This window comes from Aureobasidium namibiae (genome assembly GCF_000721765.1).
Source record: "Aureobasidium namibiae CBS 147.97 unplaced genomic scaffold scaffold_8, whole genome shotgun sequence".
Lineage (NCBI taxonomy): Eukaryota > Fungi > Ascomycota > Dothideomycetes > Dothideales > Saccotheciaceae > Aureobasidium > Aureobasidium namibiae.
Window position 1 is genome coordinate 736368 of NW_013581201.1, and position 20744 is coordinate 757111.

The following is a 20744-nucleotide window of genomic DNA, read 5'->3' on the forward strand; positions in this document are numbered from 1 at the left end:
GTCTTGGCCCGCACGACGAAAGATAGCAACGACATCAAAGGACATAAATACCTTTTCAATCTTCAGGACTGACCTTGACGATCTTTCGCTCCACAAGACGCACCCATCTCCTCCTTCTCCACTCTCCCTTCTTCGAGACGGTGGGCCCTTCCTCCCAGCTCTTCGGCGGAGCAAGAGTGGCCGACTTAGTCTTTGAGTCAGGGGTCTCGAGATCGTAGACCCATCGTTCGCCTTCTGTTTCGATTTCTACAGCAGAAACGCAACGTTCTTCGACCCATTCTCGAGAGCCTAAATCGAGCGTCCACTTTTTGTCTCGCCATAGCCAGCCAAGCGGGGGTTGTACGTCTTCGAAGAACTGAGTGCCTACTGGACGCGCTCCAGCAATCCGAGATGGAGACGTGGGTGCATATGGCTGTGGTGTGAATAACCAAGATTCCCATTCTCCTTCGAGCACTGCACCTTCGTCACCACCCAAACTGTGCTTTTGCAGTCTTTGCAGCTCGAAGATCTCGACTTCGCGGACTTCGGCGGGCTCGTCCAGCACAATGTCTGATTCGACCCATTCGCTGCCAGCTACGCATATGCGGTCGTAGATTAGCTGGAGTTGGGCTAGAGAACTTGCGTTGATGATGAGTTCTTGTGTGCGGGGATGACCTGCAGCTGTAGCGGCCCAACCGGCTACCAGTAATATCGCACGCCATGGTACGAGGTGTGCAGCAAGAAAAGCGATGCTCACGAGGGCAGTCAAGCAAAGAAAGACAGCCGAGGACAAACGCTCATTGCTGAAGTCAGTGTAAGGCGTGATGACTGAAATAGCACCGTCGTGTACACGGCTGAAGTCCTCCATACAGTTTTGGAGGTCGCGCATGTTGCGGAAAAAGTCTTTGCTCATCTCGGGAGCAGGCTTCACACGCTGGGGAGGAGCAACGGCCGGGCCCGAGTAGCCATACGCTGCATATTGCTCGGCGGCGGCTGCGTCGACCGAGGAAGAAGGATTTGCGATAGGAGGTGGAGGGTGTCGCGTTAGAAAAGAGGGGATCATGACGAAGAACAGAAGGGCTGCCAGAGGGACGACGGGAGCCAGGGCGGGCTGCAGACACACTAGAGTGTAGACAGCCAGGAATGACAAGGTATGTGTGGGTACGCGCCAGGTGAAGAGGCGAATCATCTGATTTTGGAAGACAAAGACAATTCCAATTCTGATAGAGTGATCAGCAAGCAAGCAATACAGCACTTGAAAAAAGGGAGCAGGACCTACCTTGCATTGAAGCGACGAAAGTTGGCCGACATGACTGGTAGACTGAACTGGGGTTTGTCGACATACTGCCTCGAGCGGCGGTCCTTCTTGGGCGTGCCGTCGTCTTCGGCTTCTTGTGGAAAGACTTGTTCCAGTAGCGTGTTAAAGAGCCTCTCCTGCACGCTCCCCTGCGTTGTCTTGTACTGCGTCGAAACATCTTGTAATTTCCCCTTCAGCCTCTCAGCCTCCTGCTTGATCCTCTCTCTTCTCCCTAGCTTTTGCTGCTCCGTCTCTGGCGGTGCCGTGTCATCGGTATTGAACGGGATTTGAATGACGGGAATGGGCTCGTCCCGGTTGGCCATCGATGTACCCGTAGAGTCGTCCATTGTCTTGGGAGTTCCTTTCAGTCGTTCTCCGTGTTGCTTGCACGTGTCATGTTTTATTCAATCACGATTCCTCCCAGTGCATGCGACGAGAAGACGAAGTTGCCAGGCCTGATCGCGACTTGGTCGTGTTTAGCCAGACGTCACTCGGCTCCGAGCCGCACGACTTTCACATGCAAATTCTTGGCAAGGCTCGAGGCAGCAAATGTTCATTCTTCCATGTCTATAGCACTGATATCGAGTGCCGTATGGCCCTTCAACCTCTTCCGACCTTGAACGACAATATGTCGTTCTTGCCCACCGATACAGGGTCGTCTTCAGCGACTCTCTGTCCTCCTACTGTTTCCACATAGGCTAATGGCGCATCACCCATGATCTTACGATACACATCTCCCACTGTCGAGTTTCTGCAGCCTACGTTAGTACATGTTGTATACACAAAGTCGAGCAGCACTTACTTCTTGACCAACACGCAGTCTCTGAATACACCGCCTTCACGGCCGTCGCCAGACGAGAATGTCGCAATGTTCCTGACAGGGAAGACAGGCGTGAGTCCCAAGAGCTCTGCTGCACGCGTGAGCACTTGATTCACCCCAGTGCTACCAAATCTGTAGAGCACCAGGTCGCGCAAGTTCTCAATGCGGCTGCCAAAGACCGTTAGCTTTTGTTTTGACCGTGGTATGAGACCAGCTCCACTCACCCTTGCAGTTTTTCATCCAGCTCTTTTAAGCCGCCGCCATCAGGCTCACCGTTCTCGATCAGATCTTCTTTCGTATCCACGAACTCGCTGCCTTCTGTATACTTTACGAAGCCTTGCTTAGCCAAGCGACGCAAGAAGACCTCGCTGATGGCCGAACAGAGGACGAGTGTGTTGGGGTCGTTGAGTTTTGCAATCTTTGCGACGTTCTTATCGGAATCGGGGTGGTCGATTTTGTTCAGCGCAATAACCGTAGGAAACTTTTCATCAACGAAGGCGTTGACCACCTTCTCGACCGTCTCATCGCTCCAGTGTTCCAAAGGCTCTTTCAGCTCCAGCTTGTCCAGAGTCCGCGCAATAATTTGTTTCGTGGACCCGTAACCCGAGAATTGGCCTTGTAGCGTGTCGACTGCGTTTCCTTTGATCGCCGTATGTCTTCTCTTGACAGATCCCCTGTGCTTGTGATCAGATTTGTATCGGTCGGCGAATTTCCCGCGCCCAAACGCACCATTTTTCCATGAGGTTGCCTTGAATCCAGCGAACAATCTCGGAGCGTAACCACTCAATGTCGACACTGGGGTCATAGCCTCTTGTTGCTTTGCCCTCAGCGTCGGTTGTTCCACTGACATCGACGACGTGAATCAGCGCGTCGGCGTGTCTCAAATCATCCAAGAAGCGGTTCCCGAGACCTTTGCCCATATGCGCGCCAGGCACCAGACCAGCTACATCCAGCAGTTCGATGGGCACAGAGCGGGTGCCATTGTTACACACGCCATAGTTCGGTTTACACCTCTCGGAGAGGGGTTTGTCGCCAACATTGGGGACTCCGGGTCTTGAGCATGCGCATGGGATCTGAAGATATCCTACGGCTCGGTTGGGGTCGATGGTAGTGAATCTGAAGCGACATCAGGAATGCGACGAACGAGGTCTAGGTAGATGGAGGAGGGCGTACGGGAAGTTGCCTGAGCCACGCGGTCAACACAAATTGCACGAGAGAAAGCATTCAAGACGATAAGAAAAAGTGGATAGCGCACCTACTTTGGACGTGGCATCCGTCAGACTGTTCAAGGTGGTACTCTTGCCAGACGACGGCTTGCCAACGAGTGCGATGAGTGGATCGCGAGGCATTTTTGGGATCTACAGAGCAGGCAAGGAGTCAAGTCTAGCTATTGAGGTTCTTCCAGAAGGGCTTGACGAGGCACAATGTCGTCAGTGGGCACGAAGGTTGTGGTTCAGAGTGGATGTGGCTGTCACTCTTGCTTGTTTGAAGTCGCGTCCTGCTGCATGCACGAGCCTTCCCGTCCGGACGATCTGGAAAAAGGTATTCAGGGACACCCGGTTCATGCATCTCTGCTGTCCACACGGCAGGGAAGATACATGAAGAATATTGTGAATCTTTATTTCTGGCGTGGACTGTGCAAGAACTCGAACACACTGAACTCAATGAGATCAAATCTCTCGTAAAAAGCAAAGAATGGACTGTTTCTCACAATCTTATTGTAGCTGCAGGGCCGCTATGGCCAATAACAGAGGGGCACCCGTAGCAGGCCAAAGCAATGACCGTCTACCTGAGGCTCCGTGAAAGACTATCCTGCTTTGGGCGAGCGAGGAGCAACAACAATCTAAAGAGACCAAGTTCCATGTCGGATACTGCTAGCCAGAGTCTGTAGCCCCTTCGACCACGCCCGCCGCCAGCCCGTCAGACTGACAGCCCGACGTCTGCCTCTCCTTTCCACATCATTGACGACAGGACGAATCATTGTCCGGCCATGATTTTTTGAGCCCGTGTCGACAGCCAGGAGGACCAGAAAACGAAGGACCTTTTAGCCAGAAATGCTCCAAGCATTGTCGTGATTGCAATTGGTCGACATGCAGACTCGAGAGGGATACGGCATGGATAGCCGTCACAAGGATTCCGAGGAGTCGGGCGCTGAGAGTGAGGCTCGACAACAACAACATGCAGCTGCACGCATCCACTGACCAAAGCACTTTCAAGCCGAGAGCCGTGCCAGGACAAAGTACCAACGCACCTCGCTCGCCGCCGACAATGACTCGCTCTCATTCCGCAAGCCGACCGCCCCTGCCTCGGCCAGTCGCCCACACCAAGTCCAACAGCAACAGCAACAGCAGCGCAAGCCGGCGCTGAAGGAGAACAGAGTGCCCCTGCTGGGACCGCGGCCGTTCGAGTCGCCGAACAAGAGCAAGAGGTTCGATGTCTGGCCGACGATGAAAGGATTGGCACTGAAGCAGAGCAGGATTGTCAGCGATAGCACCTTCGCGCTCGACGCTGCCCGTCGCACCTTCCTCCCCAATAGTTCGAGCGAGCCCAACTTCGACAGGCCTCAGGGCCAACTCCAGCCCCGGCCGCAGCCACCACCTCAGTCTCCGGCACAACCCCCAGCAGCTTCGCAGACGCAGACGCAGACGCAGACACGCCAGCTCCGTTCGCACGACAGCCGATTCAGCTTCGGCCAGCCCGAAAATGCAAACTCGCCCACGCCGCCCTCGTTCGACTTCCTACCGCCTATCAATTTCGACGATTTCCAGACGAGCATCGCTTCCTACGACTCGACAAAGTCCAAACCGAGAGGCGCCCCGCCGAGTATCAAGGCTTCGATAAATTCAAAGCCCCAACCCATGACCATTACCCAGCGAGAGTCTTCCGTCCCCAACTTCACACACCTCCCCACCACTGCTTCGAACCAACTGCAGACTTCGGCCTCGACTTCGGTCCTGCCAGTGCGCGCGAGAAGGGGAAGTCAGACAGGCCCTGGCGCTCCCGCCATAGCCGCCTCCGGAATCACCGCTCGTGTGACTCGTAAACCCATGGCGCCCCAGTCGGACAAGAAACCACCAACAGACCTCTCTCGCACTCCTTCGATCACCACCACAACAACAAATGCTCGCAAAACACAAGGCCAAACGCCTCAGCCTCCCCCCTTGGACATCTCGTTCGCCGCCCCTACCCGTTCCTCCAAAGCCAAGTCATTACAACCTCTGCCTCGATCTGCCACCTTGACCGATCTCCCACTACCCGACCAGCGTCGTTCCGTCAACGTCAAAGTCACAAACAGGTCCAAGACTCCACGGACTGACACTCCGTCAGACAAGAGAAGATCGGGAAGAATGAGTGGTCTCGGAGGCAGAACCATCAGTCCTACTGATGCTCGCAGGCTTCGCAGAATGTCTACAAAGCAGGCTCCTCCTTCGCCATCCAAAGAGTTGACGCACCCTCGATCGCCCTCGGCCACCCCACGTAGACCCGCTTTGACACCTCTATCGAACAGAGCGACACCTGAGACTTCAAACAGGATGGCACCTCCTCCCTCCCTCAATCTGTCGAGAACACCGAGCTACCAATCTCTCCGCGCCCCGAGCGCAGGCCAAGGCAAAATCGGTCAGAGCTCTTCAACCTCCAAGCTACCTACTCCCAAAAGCCGGAACCTTTATAGTGCTGCAGAAAGACGTGATGATGAGGAAATGGTTCCACCTGTACCTGCCATACCCAAAGCTTACGAGTCACCTAAGGACCTGGTTGATGTACCCTTCTTTTCCGGTCTCAAGACCCCTCTGACTGGCACTGTCGACAACGAGGGCTCTGCCCTTCCGATACCTGCTCGACGTGCAGACGTTTCTATGACACCCGACTCTAGACAGACTCAGCACCGCAGAGGCCTTACGGTGGGCAATGGGGCCAATTCGGAAACACCGCCTGCCATGCCCGCAGTCAAGGGCAAAACTCTGCAACCTTTGCGTCTCCCTCCCCTCAATCTCCTGCCACTCTCTACTCCCACCGCGGCCAGAATCAACTCCTACCCTGCTCCTTCTCAAGAAGTCAATGGAGGAGACACCACGCCTCCTTTCAAACGCAATGCCGCCAAAACACCCAGCACTCCTATGACGGCCTCGAAAGCTACTTTCTACAGACGCCAGGACGACGAGCCTGCAAAGCCAGTTAACGCTCGTAGTAACAGTACTCAGCCTGGTGCCCGTGTTCCACGTTACGAAGAGCCAAGCAATGGCGTCCTTCTGCCACCGCCGTCTCCAGCCAAGCGGCAAGCCATTACCCCGTTCACCTCGGGTTCGTTGCCCAAGCCTAGCTCCAAGTACAGCAGGCCCGGAAGATTACCAGACGAATTCACTCTGGGTAACCACGATGCTGAGTCGCTCGCTTCCAAGCCAATGGGCCCAAGACCACGAGCTGTATCTAAGTCTGTCAAAGAGACCGCCTCAATTCACACAGTATCGTCCACAGATGAGCCCGAACAACCGCTACCTTCTGCTGCTTCAGGTCTGCGTCGGAAGTTGAGCTTGGGATGGCGTAAGGCGCCACCCAAAGCAACGAACACGTCGAACGCAGAACCCCTCAAGCTTCAGACTACAAAGTACGACGATATGCCTCCACCCAAGATTCCCGCCTCTGCAACCTGGAGTACCGATAGTCCCATCTCAACATCAAGTAGTGGTCGTCCTTCCTTCGAAAGCACAAAACTTGAGAGCCACAGGAGTAAGCCGTCCGTCTCTTCTGCCAGCAAGATGCCTCAGCTTGAGTCTGCTCCAGCTGCTAAGCCTCCAATGCCAAGTAACATAGCACTTCGCCAATCTCAGGCAAGCGCAGCTTCGATACCGCAGCCCGTAGCACAACAGGGTCAACGTTCGACATCTTGGTCGATTCTCGGCAGCATGAATCGTACTCTAGGCTCGAGAACTACACCAACCCAGCCCAAGCCTCGAACGATCAACGCGTTGCATTTAGATAAGGATGATGTCGCCGCCAATGACGAGATGAGAAAGTTGTCTACAAAGAGGCGTGAAATCGACGTGGCCGCCCGTGAGACCGAGGAACTACGCAAACGTGCAACTCAAAAGGACAGAATGACTCCTGCGCAGGCCATCCAATCGTCAGCCGGACTTCTGAACATCTATGAGAAGGGAGAGATCATCGACTACAAGGATGGCGTCTGGTTCTGCGGTTCCAAACAAGCGAAGAAACATGTTGGAGATATTTCCGCTGCTGGGACGACCAACTTTGGCTACGATGACGAAAGAGGTGACTACAATATCGTCATGGGCGACCATCTGGGATACCGCTACGAGGTCATCGATGTTCTCGGCAAGGGAAGTTTCGGACAGGTGGTGAGATGTATTGACCACAAGCTCGGCACTCTTTGTGCTGTCAAGATTATTCGCAATAAGAAGCGATTCCATCAGCAAGCTTTGGTCGAGGTCAACATCTTGCAAAAGCTCAAGGAATGGGTGAGTTTGAACATGCCACATCCGTGATACCATCGTGCTAACCCAACCCAGGATCCTGATGAGGCCAACGCAACGCTTACAATCACATCATCTTTCTACTTCCGCAACCACTTGTGCATCACGTCCCCCTCTCTTAGCATCAACCTCTACGAATTTATCAGGACCCACAACTTCTCTGGCTTCTCAATCCAACTCATCCGCCGTTTCGCACGCCAAATACTCGCCTGTTTATGTCTGCTACAATCTAAACGGATCATCCACTGCGATCTCAAACCGGAGAATATACTTCTGTGCGACCCACGGCGTGCCGATGTGCGAGTCATCGATTTCGGAAGTTCTTGCAAAGCCGACGAGAAGGTGTACACGTACATCCAGTCGCGTTTCTACCGTTCACCTGAGGTCATTCTCGGAAGTGACTATGGTCTCGGAATCGACATGTGGAGTTTTGGATGCATCCTTGCGGAATTGTTCACTGGGTACCCTATCTTCCCTGGTGAGAATGAGCAGGAGCAACTCGCATGTATCATGGAGATCTTCGGCCCACCTGCTCGGGACATCATCGAGAAGGCCTCCCGAAGAAAGCTCTTCTTTGATTCATCACTCAAGCCTCGCGTCACTGTGTCAAGCAAAGGCAGAAGGAGACGGCCTAGCAGTAAGACTCTTAGTGGTGCCATCAAGTGCGATGACGAGGCCTTCTTGGACTTCCTCTCTCAATGTCTTCGTTGGGATCCTGAGAAGCGTTTGCGACCAGACCAAGCCGTGTCCCACCCCTTCATCACCAATGAGTCGTTCAGAAAAGCCGGGCCCGTCAGTTCACGCACAAGAAACGCAACCTCAGTTGCGTCGTCGACTACGACTACGGCATCGCAATCCCCCGTCAAGCGGGCACACCCAACCAATCCTTCCATCCCGGCAATGCCGTCGCAAGCGACGACGGCAGCTCCTCGCGCGCGTCCCTTACCAGATACCCCAAACACAGCTGCGCGAAATGGACTCGCAGCGGCCCCCAATATCAACAACACAATAAATCAGGCAACCAAGTCTGCAAGCATCGGCAGGCGACAGAGCCTAGCACCTCCCTTGCTGCACACTGTGAGTGCACCTTCGCCTCAAGCACCGCTTAATCAAGCCATGGCTGGTAGCAAAAGAGCCAGCAATGGTGCGCTGCTAGCTCAGCATTACCAACATCAAATGACTTCCTACGGCAGCCTTGGTGTAAGTAGCTCGTCGACCTCCAGCAGCGGTTTGCCACGCTCTGTGAGCGGAAAACTCGACCTCGCAGGTGCGGCAGCGAGAGAAAGCATGGGAGCTACTGCTCGATGGAGGTAGCCAGAGCAGTTATAAGTTGCCAACACATGTTGATGGAATCATGAAAGAAGCGACAAGGCGGTTCATGAACATTGACATGTAACCCATGAAGACGTGACGAAACGATGAATTGTATCTACTGCGGTATTAACACTATAATTATATGACACAATTCTTCTTCATGGTTACCGATCGCTCTCTGTCTTTGCGACTTGATCGCTCTTTCTTGACACTGCAGGAAGCGACGTTTCACAACACGTTCTCAACGTCGGTAAGCCTGGCAACCAAGCTAACATCACACAAGCCTCCACGACCAAACAAGCTTCAGGGCGAAGGATGGACCATCAATGTCCACATGAACCCGTATCGTAGCTGCTTAGCGATGAGAGATTTACGACCACCGCTGCGCCTTGAGCCTCGTGATCAAAAAGCCGTCAGATGACTGACCGATATAAAGCCTCAGTACTCGAGTAGACAAAAACATACAAAAGCGAGCAGAATATCTCGCGTCAAACATCACAATCCCTCCACATCTCACTCCGCTCCACTGCAAACACACATCCACCACCCCACAATAGCTCCACCACCACTTACACACACAATGGCTCACCGCGGCAACGACATCTCATCCTGGGACCCCAACCCATACACCCACGCGCCCAACGCAAACGTCCAAAACACACAAACAATGACATCCCCGCAAGCCGAAGCCGCGCGAGCAAAATCACAAGCTGTGATGGCAGCACTGAAGAAGGGAGATGCCGGTGAAGCTGATAGACTCATGGGCAAGCAGGAGAACTACGACAGTTTGGTGCCTGGTGAGTTTTGCTCCCGTTTTCCTTTAGTGTTTGATAAGAGGTGTTGATGGCGGTGCTTGATAGGTGTGGTAGAGTGTGATAGGATATGGTGTGGTGTATGGTGCTGATGTCGAGATAGGGATTGCAAAGTTGAAGAATAAGTTTTTGGGAGGAGGCAAGGACAAGGATAAGGCAAAGGATTAGGGGCGAGTTGGTAATAGGTAGTTCAGGTGTACTTCTAATTTGTCTACGAATGTCACGGCTCATCACCATCCAAACACTGGCTGCGCTCGTACCATCAACTTCGCAGGCTTGGCCACCATACCAAACGAGACTCTGAGTTCTTCAGGCTTTGGGTTGTTGTCGCGACCGCTTGACTGGAAAGAGAAGTCAAATCTTCCCACCAAGGCAGCAAGAAGAATCATCATTCCATCTCGAGCGAATCCCTCCGCGATACAGCAGCGAGGTCCTCGTCCGAAGGGTATGAATGAACACTGCATTCTCGCTCCTCCCTTCTTGTCTGTCAACCAACGTGACATATCCCAAATTGATGGATCTGGAGAGGCTTTGTGAGGGGTGGTAGAGGATCCGCCAGACATTGCTCCGCCTGCCCAGTATATTGGTGATCTTTGGATCGCCCAGGGTGAGATGGCAAGTATCGTGCCTCTTGGTACGATTTGGTTGGATCCGGATAGCAGCGTGTCGGTTCGTGCTTCTCTGTATGTCAAGGCCACCAGAGGAGAGAATCGCAAGGTTTCGTTGCAGATAGCTGTGAGGATAGGCATGTTCTGCAAAAGGTCAGATGTGAAGTGTGGAGCTCCAGTCTGATCAGGTGCTGGAAAACTAGCGCGGACTTCTGAGCGTAACAAGGCCTGGACACCAGGCCTGGTCGAGAGATGATAGACGGCCCAAGTGAGTGCGACAGAGATCGTTTTGTAACCAGTAGCTAGAGAGGTTGTACAAAGATCTAGGATCTCATCATCGCTCAACTGCTCTGACTTGATCGCAGTATCTAAGATGTTCCTCTCGGGGAGAATGCGAGATGCAGGCGTGTACTGGGAATGAACAGAAGGTCAGCCGATCATGCCATGTACGAGCCACGATGATGATATGGGACAAGATTGAGTTGCTGAAGCTATGTCGTACGCACCTCGGATTTTCTCTGGGCAATCTGTTTTCGACAAAAGCTCTTGATACCCTTCATAGACTGTTCTGTCTTGCGTATGTCGTCCACAGAGATAAGCCCGAAGAACAGATGCGATGGAAGGATTGTCTCCCAGGCCATCTCTGCTTGCGCGGCTGAGCCTGACGATATTGAAAACGCGTCGCGAAATTCTTTCAGCAAATCTTCCAGCGCGAAGTTGTCGTCCACCCCAGTCGATCCGAAGAAGACAGTAGATGCGATCTGGAATGCAGTCTCCTCAAACATCTTGAGGACTTCGATGGCGCTGTTCGGACTAGGGGAACCAGAACTGTGAGCTGTCATCTCTTCAACGAGCGTACATGCATTCTTCTAGAACATCGGACAAAGCTGATTAATGTGTTGGGAGTAAAAGTCCAAGTTCACAACTTTCCTGCAACGTATATGATCTGCTCCATCGCTCACCACCAAGCTGTTTTTACCCAGAATTGGTGACAGCAGGCGACAAATGAGGTAGGAACGACCAAATTCGTAAGCTTCCGAGTCCATGACTTGTCTGATATCTTTCGGGTCCATGAGAAACAAGCGCTCAGAGTTCAGTACGCCAAAGTATCGGATGATCTGGCTGGTGGAAGCGTGTGCATGGAACTTTGCAAGTTCATCGCCCGTCGGTTCTTTGAGCAGTCTTGTCCAGATTGCCTCTTGTTCCGCAGTGGGAAGATTGCAGAGGCTGCCGAAGAAGGGCTGAACGAACATCGCATTGACGATGGCGCAGAGACTGGCGAGTATGGCGAAACAATGAGCGAGAAGAATGGCATTGAGCCACGAGTAGGGTTGGCGGAAGGCGATGTTGACCAGAATAGGGGTGGTTGTCGCGAGAAGGATAAATTGGACAGAGTCGAACATCGTGTAAGTGTCGTACTAGGCGGCAGCTGTCAATATCGAAGTTGTGTCGAAGGCGTTCTAAATTGTAGATACTAAGCCAAAGAAAGGTGCGCGTCATCAGCATCGATGGCTCCTTCCTCAGCCCAACTCGAAGGACTTTGACTGCGAGAAACGATTCCGCCACGATCCAAATCTAAGACTGTAAGGATGGGGCGTTGAAGCAAATTTGATATCGGATCCTTTTCTATGGCCATTGCCGGCAAATCTAGCTCCTCTACCTTTCCCTTTCTATGACGCATGGAAATAAAACTTTTGTAACAAACGGCAAAGCTTACTTTGCCCAGACGAGGACACCAGGCTTGGTCTCGTGCTCCACGACAAAGTGATGGCTGGTCCAAGCCTTCCAGAGAGCCTTGAGGAATGAGGTGTTGTCACGGATGTACTTCTTGCCAAGCATGGGCTGGATAGCACCAGTAGCCTCCTCAGCATGGTAGAATGGAATGCGACTATTGCCGACTGTCAGCTACTGTCTCGGATCAAATAATTGGTATGGCTGTGAAACTTACGGGAAGAGGTGGTGAACAACGTGGAACTCGATGATACCGTGGAAGAGCTCACGGCCAACGAATCCAAAGTCTCTGTCAACAGTGGCCAAAGCACCCTTCTCGAAGGTCCAGGTGCCCTGCTCAAAGTGCTCAGCCGCTTCGTTGTTGTGGTGGAGGTAAGTAATGGCGACTATATTCAATTAGCGAAAGTTCTTATCAAGTTCCTGCCAGAAAACAACTCACCAAGCCAGTGGTTGACCCAAAGGTAAGGAAGACCGTAGAGCAACGCAACTTGAGTCAAGCCCATCACCTGAGAGGCGTAGTAAAGACCGTAGCCAACGGCGAGAAGACCAAGATCAGAAACCAGAATGGCCAAGCGCTGAGAAGGAAGGTAGATAGGAGACGTGGGGGAGTAGTGACTGAGGTTAGAAGTGGTGCGAGGGTCCTTGGAAAGCGCCAGACTCTTGTAGCCGGATGAGGCGTAGCAGAGCATGTATGTTTGCCAGCCAATCAGTTGGTGACCAATAAGGAAGATCAAGCTGACAATAGGTGCATCTTCGGTCATGTGAAAAATCTCCTTGACCTTCGCCTGGACTTTGGCCATGGCCTGGGAGCCATTGTCCTTCTTGGCGGGAACAAAAGCAGTGTCCTTTTCCATGTGGTTGGTGTATCTGTGATGTCTAGCGTGGCTGTATTTCTTTGAGTTGATTAGCATAATTATTCAGAAGACGAAAGACCATCAGAAATCCAGGAGTCTATCAAGAAAGATGCCACCACTCGCCAGAAGACCAAAAGGTATTCCGATAAGAAACCAGCATAATCCCAAATCTCCATGGAACTCATAACGGGAGTCACGTACCCAAGAGAAGTAGGGAACACCCAGGAAGCTGTGCATGATAAGACCGAATGTGTCGTTGGCGGTGCCGTTGTCGAACATGGCTTGGTGACCGCACTCGTGGGCCAAAATCCAGATACCGACAAAGACGAAGCCCTGGAAGACACTGTAGAGAGCCCACAGGGCGCATCTCAAAGCGAATGTTGGTGCATATTGAATCTGGCTGCCCATGTAGAAGACGGTGCAGACAAGAGCAATGTCTCGCACAATGTAGCTCATGGAAGTGCTGGTCGACTTCTGGAAGCAGTGCTTGGGAATTGCGGCTCTCAGCGAGTCAATTGACGTGCTGCTAGCCTTGGCCTCGGTAGCGACTGCTTGAGCACCCATGTTTGCTGACTTTGGAATGATACAAATGAGTGTCTGGTCAAGCAAAATCGTCGTCAATTGCGATATGTCGATGCAAGAAAGTTCGCAGAAAAGAACTTCGAAATGGACCCTTTTTCTTCGGTATTTGACAGATCCCCTTTATCCAATCTTGTTGAGCGTCGAGAACGTGGCCCACAAATAGAGCATTGACGAAAATTTCGGGCAGCCCGCCGATTGGTAGACAGATTGATCCCAGGGTCCTCTTGGCCCTGATCCGCGATTTTGGAACCTCGACTCAGCCCTCCAAAACCCACTCCATCCCGTGTTTCTGCATCGCGCATAACTTCAATCGTCTGTTTGAGCCTTTGTACAGCTGTATTCCCCTTGTTCTCCTGGCTTCCAAGGGCTTGGTATTCGTCTGGTGGCGGAGCTGTGGATATTCCCCCTCTCGTCCTGTTCCATCCCACTAACGTGGCCTCTGCGTTTGATACATTCTTTCTTTTTCTCTCCACCGAGACAACGTCTCCAATAGCACACTATCAAAGACAACGTGTCCGCAGTATGCGACCACGGCTGGAAATAGTTAGGAGAGATCAACATGCCTCACCGTTTGGTCGCCAAGAATGTCCATCTCTCCCGGTATTCGCCGTATGCACCAGTGCTGTCAAACCTACTTGTATGCGAGACGCGGATCCTAGCTGAATCTTGACAAGGTCTCTGCTTATCGATAATCCATGGTGCTGTCCGAGGTTCGGAGAGTCCATGATTGTTTCTTCGAGCTAAATATCCACTGAAAGTTTTATGCATAAATAGGCACATCGCTTGACCAAGGTGTTGTGAAAAGTCGGGATTTTGGATCGTCGCCTTGCGATGCTACGGGTAAAATTGACCACCGCAGACTGAATGCACGCGGAGAAACAGCCATGTCCGTTGGTCTCGAGTCCAGCTTGTACACAGTCAAATCGTCCACTAGCTTGTTATGATGGATAGAAGCGCTGTCAAAACTCTTTGCGACAAAGTCTCGAATGATGGGTTCTGCTAAGCAATCATTGATGGTCGACGCAACGACGACTCAAAAACGATCAGAAGCCATGGGAGACTTGCTAACTATGCAAGCTGGGAATGTGAGACGCGCAATGATGCCTCTGCAGCAAGGACGGCGTTTCGCAAACCAACAATTTGAGAAATCAGCTTGTCCATTTCTGCTTGCGACTCTCGAGCTGAAGCCATGAAGCTTTATGAGACTGGCGCTAGCAAGATCACTCACCAGCTGCGAATAATTGCTGTCAGGTCGGCCGTCTGGAGTTGATACATACAGTCCAACTCTCGATTCAGGTCGAGATTAGGCCAGACAGGTGAGCAGCGAGTACCATCATATCCAATTGTTTGTCATTAGAACAATGTATGACTGCCACTGGCCTGACCTGGTGGAGAACTCCCTTGTTGCTGCTGAACCGAGAGATGTCTCTCGGCCGATCTGCTCCGGAGTCTATATGTTCATCTCATCCGAAGCAGAGCAACCGTCAATTAACCCGCGAGAAATAGAGGCGCGTTTTCAAGGAGGCATAGAACCTATGACGTCGGAAGCAAGACCGAACAGCACTTTGTTTGCCACCGGTGTTGTCGCTGAATAGCAGTTTCGAGAACTTAGAGTGTGAGGAAAGTGGTATAGAGATGGGTAAAATCGTCTTAAGCTTCGAGCCCCAATCGTGACATCATCGGCTACCTGAAACATCTTGATTGTTCTCTCCACGCGCATGATTTTCGTGTCATCCTCACCCACGTCCGAGGGGCCTGTGTAACACAACCAAGCGGATGGCACGGGATCACGTATCGACCCCAAGTGCAAAGCTATGTCATGCGGATAGCTACAGAAATGCACAGTGTTTTCAGTATGAATGAAGCGCCCACAGAGAGTTGTGATGTTGTCGTCTCTCCTTGGACTTTTGTACCACTAAAAGACAGCGCAAATGCACAGTTGTTTAAGTGGATCTAAGGCATCCACTGAGAGTCGTAAAACTATCCGCTCTCTCTGGATCTTGCTACTGTCTCGAAAAAACTGTGCATTTCTATAGCTGTGGACATGACATGTCTTTGCATGGAGATGATGTACGTGCAACAACAGCAAGAATTTTCCCCAACCCAACCCCTTAACGTTTCACTGGAAAAGCAAAGCAAAGCAAAGCAAAGCGAAAAGACATCATGATCTTGAAACTCAAACGGTCCAGTAATTTCCGGAGCGCTTGGCGACGCCAATGCCTATACCAAGATCGAGAGCAGTGCTTGTCTGTCTGGACAAGCAAACATCGTGATGCAGCCAATGTTTTTCTCTACTTGCAGGCTCGTCTCACCTCCAGTTTACTTCGCTTAACCATCGATGTATGAGGTGGTGGTACAGCATGTTGCACGAGGGTGGTTGGGTTGGCCGCGGACTTCAGATTAACACAGCCACAAGCCTTGGCTGATCGTGCATGCCAGCGAATCATCCCCTTAGAACTTCTAGGCTCGAAGAGGCTGATGCGGATTTAAAGTAATCGAGTTGATGCTGGAAACAAGGAAGACGCGCTGAAGACGTGCGAGGCGCTCTGCTGAGCTAAAGTGTCGACCTGCTCCATGTCCTGACGGTCACCAACACCTGCGCTTCCCTCCACTCTTGACTTGCAGTTCTCACACACTCTCCATCATCTGCCCTGCCGCCTAGCGCGAACATACGCGAATTAAACGTCAAAACAACACACATCCGAAGCACCATGACGACTCGGCCTAAGCCTCGTAGAGGAAGCCGTCAATCGACGAGCCCTTACACATCCGAACCGAAACCACAGCAAGAGCGTGGAGATGGCAGATTGCCTGAGTACAACTCCAATGGCCATGCTGTAACTCGCGGCATTCAGCCAAACGGCGAATCAGGACGCAGAGGATTTGGTCCCACCCACTTCTTCAAGGTATGCTGGGCCAGCTCGTGTACTGCATCAAAGTATGTCAACGTCTTATGGCCATTTGTGCCTGCTGCAATCGCTTTGCACTTCGCCAGGCCTCGGCAACACCTCTGGATCTTCATCCTGTCCTATGTCGCCATGGTCCCGTCAGCAAATTTGGTGGGTTTCGGAGGCCAGGAGTTGGCTCGTAAGCTACCAACTGTTCTGGGCGTCGTACTCGAGACCACATTGGGCTCCCTCGTCGAGATGATCCTGTTTATTGTACTTTTGGTGAAGAACGGAGAACAAGGTGTGCCTATCGTCCAAGCCGCCATTCTTGGCAGTATTCTCGCGAACCTGCTGCTCTGTATGGGCCTCTGCTTCTTCTTCGGAGGTCTACGCCGCCATGAACAAACCTTCCATGACGCCGTCAGTGATATCGGAAGCAACCTCATGTTGGTTGCCGGTTTCGCTCTCGTGATTCCGGTCACCTACGCCAACGCTCTTACGGGTCGTGCGAACTTAGGACCTGAGAAGCTTGAGCTGGAAGTCGTCAGGATCTCTCGTGCTACAGCTATCGTGCTCTTCTTGGCTTTCGCTATTTACACTTTCTTCCAGATGAAGTCTCATCACGGGCTCTACGATGATATCCTTGAGGGGGACGAGGAGAGAGATGCCGACCGTCACCGGGACCTAGCAAAGCCGAAGCTCACCCTGACCGAGTCTATCGTCGCCCTTGCTCTTGCTCTCACTTTCGTCTCGATGATGGCCGTTTTCCTCGTCGAGAACATCGAGCCCATGGTGAAGCATCACGGAGTATCCGACGCCTTCGTTGGACTTATACTCGTGCCCCTTGTCGAGAAGGCTGCCGAGCACATCACCGCGGTCGACGAAGCATGGGATGACCAAATGAACTTTGCTCTCTCTCATATCCTTGGTGCATCTATTCAGACTGCACTGCTAAACACCCCTCTTGCGGTTGTGGTGGGTTGGGGACTGGTACGTTATCTTCCCGTCAACTTCCCGTCAACTTCTAGAGACTCAACTCGAATACTAACCACTATTTGTTGTGTAGAACGTAAGGATGTCACTTAACTTCGAGCTCTTTGACGCTGTTGTTCTCATTCTGGCTATCCTCGTGGTCGGCCAGTTCCTGCGTGATGGAAAATCTAACTACCTCGAAGGGATCTTGTGCTTTTTTGTATATGTGCTTATCGCCGTTGCTGCGTTCTACTACCCCAACCCTATTCCTGGCGAGGAGAGCGCTGGTAGTAGTCTGTCAGGCGAAGAAGCCGCACACAAGTTCAGATGATCAGAACGGGACTGACGTTGTCTGTTTCTCAGCGTTATCATGGTAGTTGTGGCTTCGTACTCAGAATCGATTACTTATCTCAACCTAACCTCCACTCGACTCTGTGTGCGGAATGTGGCATGGGGCCTTTCGGTCACCCCGAAGGAGTCCTCGCCGTCGTTCTCGGCTTCGACTGACTACATTCCTCGCGTCCCCGAGAGAACCGGCAACTCAGTAAACAAGTCCGGGCCGAATACACAACTTACATCTTCAAATCGTCCCGACATTCTGTTTGAATATTCATGACTACCTTCATGCTTTCTATACTTGCCTTGTCCCGACTCTCATTATGACCCACACTCACTTTGTATCCAGATCCTGCTCAAAATTAGTTTTGCTTTACCTAGTCATTCTTTTGCCATGTTTGACAGAAGCACAAAACGCCTGCAACATATACAGCCAAATCAGCCAAAGTGTCGTGTATCAGCAGGTAGTGTCCGTCAACACTTTTGTCCAGTCAAACACCACTTTCTATCCTATACCGGCACAAGCGATCACAGTGACAGATGCCCCAACCTCGTTCGACCTTATCACAACGCTATCTTGGACTAAGACGCTTCCATATACAGCCTCTACCTCCACTTTTGTCAATGTCGCAATTCCAACAACGACAGATTCGACTTTCATTCTGTTCGTCATGTCGGACACGAGGCTGCATCAAAAGCGTCAGAGCGGATTCTACATGAACGCCAACGGAACAGTTAGCAACGATTGCTCAAGTGCACCCATATATACGATAAAAAATGGCGTCCTGACTGCGACAATAAGCAATGTCGTCTACTACTACTCCACAAATCCAGGAGTTGCATATGCTCAATTCGTTCCTTCCCAAAATCCAGGATCCATCACGACGTCCTTTTCGGCCACGAGTAATGGACAGCTTTCCTGGTTCAACTCACAGTTTTATAATGGACAAGCACAGTTTTGCTCACTTAATGATGGTACTGTGTATGCCGTATTCCAGCAAGATGCCGCACCTTCTGGCTGTATGTTCATCCAACTTTCTCTATTCTCGGTCTCTTCGTGCGCGGCTTTGGCTATGAGCTCTGGCCCTAGTGGCCCATCAGGTGAGTTGAGATGACTTATCGATCTCTTAGCTCCATTGCTTCCCGTATATCATGTGGGAGAAACGTGACTGACACCTTTCTTGCATAGGTCCGACCGTAAGGCTCATATCCTTGTCCATTTCGACGTTCATCTTCTGACTTTAACCAGGGACCAAGTGGACAACCAGGTGCTACAGTAGGACTTTCTCATCTTCAATGACTGTTCAAAGGTCATTCTTGACTACTCATGCTAATGCAAAATTTATAGGGGGGTCAAGGAGCAGCTGGTTAGTCGCTCCTTCTCTGAACTTCACTAAACGCCGCATGCTAATCTATGGCTCCACATCTAGGACCTCAAGTATGAAGATTTTTGCTACGAATCACACGATCTCGGTTCTCTAACTCAATCACTAGGGTGTCCAAGGTGTCCAGGGTGTCCAGGGTGTTAGCGGTCAAGTAGGAGCAACAGTATGTCTAAATACATATCCTCATCCGAACGTCGCCGTTACTGATCGCGAATTCTTTTTGCTCAGGGACCGACAGGTAAGCCCATTACGAGTTCGTGCATGATGAGAAGCAATCACTGACTCACACCCCCTCTGTATAGGACCGCAGGTATGAATTCATCAAACTCTCGATCAGATATACCTTGATCCTAATGCTCAGTAGGGTCTACAAGGTAGCACTGGCTCAATGGGTCCAACGGGACCCACTGGTGCCACTGGTGCCACTGGTGCCACGGGTGCTACAGGCGCTACGGGTGCTACGGGTGCTACGGGCTCAATAGGTCCCAGTGGTCTCCAAGGTCCCAGTGGCCCCAGTGGTGCAACGGGTCCCGCTGGATCTACAGGACCCACGGGTATACAGGTGAGTAGCTTCACTCGGCGACGAAGGGCCTCAAACAGAACTATCATTTTCGTAAAACTATACTGACACTCGGATAGGGTCCATCAGGGTAAACTCACCACACACCGCCTCACTGCACCATCGAACTAACACCTCAAACAGACCTCCAGGCCCCACAGCGACAGGTATTCTCTACGGCTACTTGGGTTGCTACGTCCAAACTGGCTCCAGTACCGTGACCTCAGGCCGCGCGCTTGCCTCCTACCAGGGCACCTTTACCGGCCAAGTAAACTCTCGCTGCAGTACCACTTGCCTTGCCCTCCAATACGTCTACTTCGGCACTGTGAATCAAGGAACAACTTCAGTGGATTGCTGGTGTGGGAATTCGATTGCGTACGTGACGATCAATAGCGGTTTGTTAAGTGGTACAACCGGAGAGGCTGGAGAGGTATGTTATCGATTGGTGTACGTTGAGTAGAAGACGTGATGCTGACGAGTGGGTTCGAAATATAGAATAACTGTTATCTGTGCAATGGAGGAAGTTTGCCTGGTGGTGTACCTGGTGCTTGTGGGAATGGAAGTACAAGCACCATCGCGATTTTTGCTAGGTCGTTTTGAGATCTGCAAAGGGAAGGCAGCTTGCTTTCTGGCGGTTTGGGTGGTGGTTGGTTCCTTCTACTGCAAGTACTGGGTGTCTCTGGTTCCGGTTCTTATCTATTTCGTATGTCACTCTTGGAATCTTCATGATTGAGATGTTTTCAATCTTCATATCGTCCCGAGCTCTTTGAGAAAGTGAATCTAGCTGTACGAACGCATGTTGTGGTATGAAAGTGATGTTCAAGGAAAAAGACGATATTGCGGCATCTCCGTGATCATGCCTGTATTGATAATGATGCAGCGCATCTGCGTAGTACAAAGAGTCACTACCTATTAGAGTGAGAGAAAGTCCGACAGCATGAAGGCTTCAGTTCAACTAAATTTACCTCATCGACGCACATAGAGAGAGTGAGAAAAAGTGAAACAGAATATTCATAACTCACTCGGATAGACACACTATACTGTATGTCCATCTGGCCTTAGTGTACATGGCATTACAACAAATTAGATCATAACCATCTCGACATTAATCTCAA

At 51.5% G+C, this 20744-nt stretch overlaps 9 protein-coding genes across 9 annotated transcripts; 5 read left to right on the forward strand and 4 right to left on the reverse strand.

The window, feature by feature from the left end:
* Positions 1–55: 55 nt before the first annotated feature.
* M436DRAFT_81846 (Pex24p-domain-containing protein) lies at positions 56–1623 on the reverse strand (the record flags this gene model as incomplete). The annotated part of the gene is made up of 2 exons (XM_013572333.1): positions 56–1199; positions 1259–1623. 2 exons carry the CDS (start codon positions 1621–1623, stop codon positions 56–58), a joined length of 1509 nt encoding a protein of 502 aa, XP_013427787.1.
* Positions 1624–1876: 253 nt separating this feature from the next.
* M436DRAFT_81847 (P-loop containing nucleoside triphosphate hydrolase protein) lies at positions 1877–3445 on the reverse strand (the record flags this gene model as incomplete). The annotated part of the gene is made up of 6 exons (XM_013572334.1): positions 1877–2027; positions 2079–2264; positions 2321–2770; positions 2826–3212; positions 3270–3279; positions 3352–3445. 6 exons carry the CDS (start codon positions 3443–3445, stop codon positions 1877–1879), a joined length of 1278 nt encoding a protein of 425 aa, XP_013427788.1.
* Positions 3446–7192: 3747 nt separating this feature from the next.
* Positions 7193–8353, forward strand: M436DRAFT_28595 (kinase-like protein; the record flags this gene model as incomplete). The annotated part of the gene is made up of 2 exons (XM_013571920.1): positions 7193–7573; positions 7625–8353. Coding segments are annotated over 2 exons (1110 nt in total), but the record flags the coding sequence as incomplete, so codon positions are not given.
* A 1129-nt stretch (positions 8354–9482) lies between these two features.
* On the forward strand, positions 9483–9882 carry M436DRAFT_46500 (uncharacterized protein; the record flags this gene model as incomplete). The annotated part of the gene is made up of 2 exons (XM_013572066.1): positions 9483–9699; positions 9818–9882. 2 exons carry the CDS (start codon positions 9483–9485, stop codon positions 9880–9882), a joined length of 282 nt encoding a protein of 93 aa, XP_013427520.1.
* Positions 9883–9944: 62 nt separating this feature from the next.
* M436DRAFT_45960 (cytochrome P450) lies at positions 9945–11725 on the reverse strand (the record flags this gene model as incomplete). The annotated part of the gene is made up of 3 exons (XM_013571947.1): positions 9945–10733; positions 10829–11157; positions 11260–11725. 3 exons carry the CDS (start codon positions 11723–11725, stop codon positions 9945–9947), a joined length of 1584 nt encoding a protein of 527 aa, XP_013427401.1.
* Positions 11726–12035: 310 nt separating this feature from the next.
* M436DRAFT_72773 (uncharacterized protein) lies at positions 12036–13471 on the reverse strand (the record flags this gene model as incomplete). The annotated part of the gene is made up of 4 exons (XM_013572260.1): positions 12036–12210; positions 12271–12439; positions 12493–12946; positions 13109–13471. 4 exons carry the CDS (start codon positions 13469–13471, stop codon positions 12036–12038), a joined length of 1161 nt encoding a protein of 386 aa, XP_013427714.1.
* Positions 13472–16302: 2831 nt separating this feature from the next.
* On the forward strand, positions 16303–17626 carry M436DRAFT_10888 (Ca2+:H+ antiporter; the record flags this gene model as incomplete). Its single annotated transcript, XM_013571890.1, has 2 exons — positions 16303–17367; positions 17444–17626. Coding segments are annotated over 2 exons (1248 nt in total), but the record flags the coding sequence as incomplete, so codon positions are not given.
* A 496-nt stretch (positions 17627–18122) lies between these two features.
* Positions 18123–18704, forward strand: M436DRAFT_14631 (uncharacterized protein; the record flags this gene model as incomplete). The annotated part of the gene is made up of 1 exon (XM_013571903.1): positions 18123–18704. A coding segment is annotated over one exon (582 nt), but the record flags the coding sequence as incomplete, so codon positions are not given.
* Positions 18705–19756: 1052 nt separating this feature from the next.
* M436DRAFT_45964 (uncharacterized protein) lies at positions 19757–20229 on the forward strand (the record flags this gene model as incomplete). The annotated part of the gene is made up of 2 exons (XM_013571948.1): positions 19757–20059; positions 20125–20229. Coding segments are annotated over 2 exons (408 nt in total), but the record flags the coding sequence as incomplete, so codon positions are not given.
* Between the last annotated feature and the right edge of the window lie 515 nt (positions 20230–20744).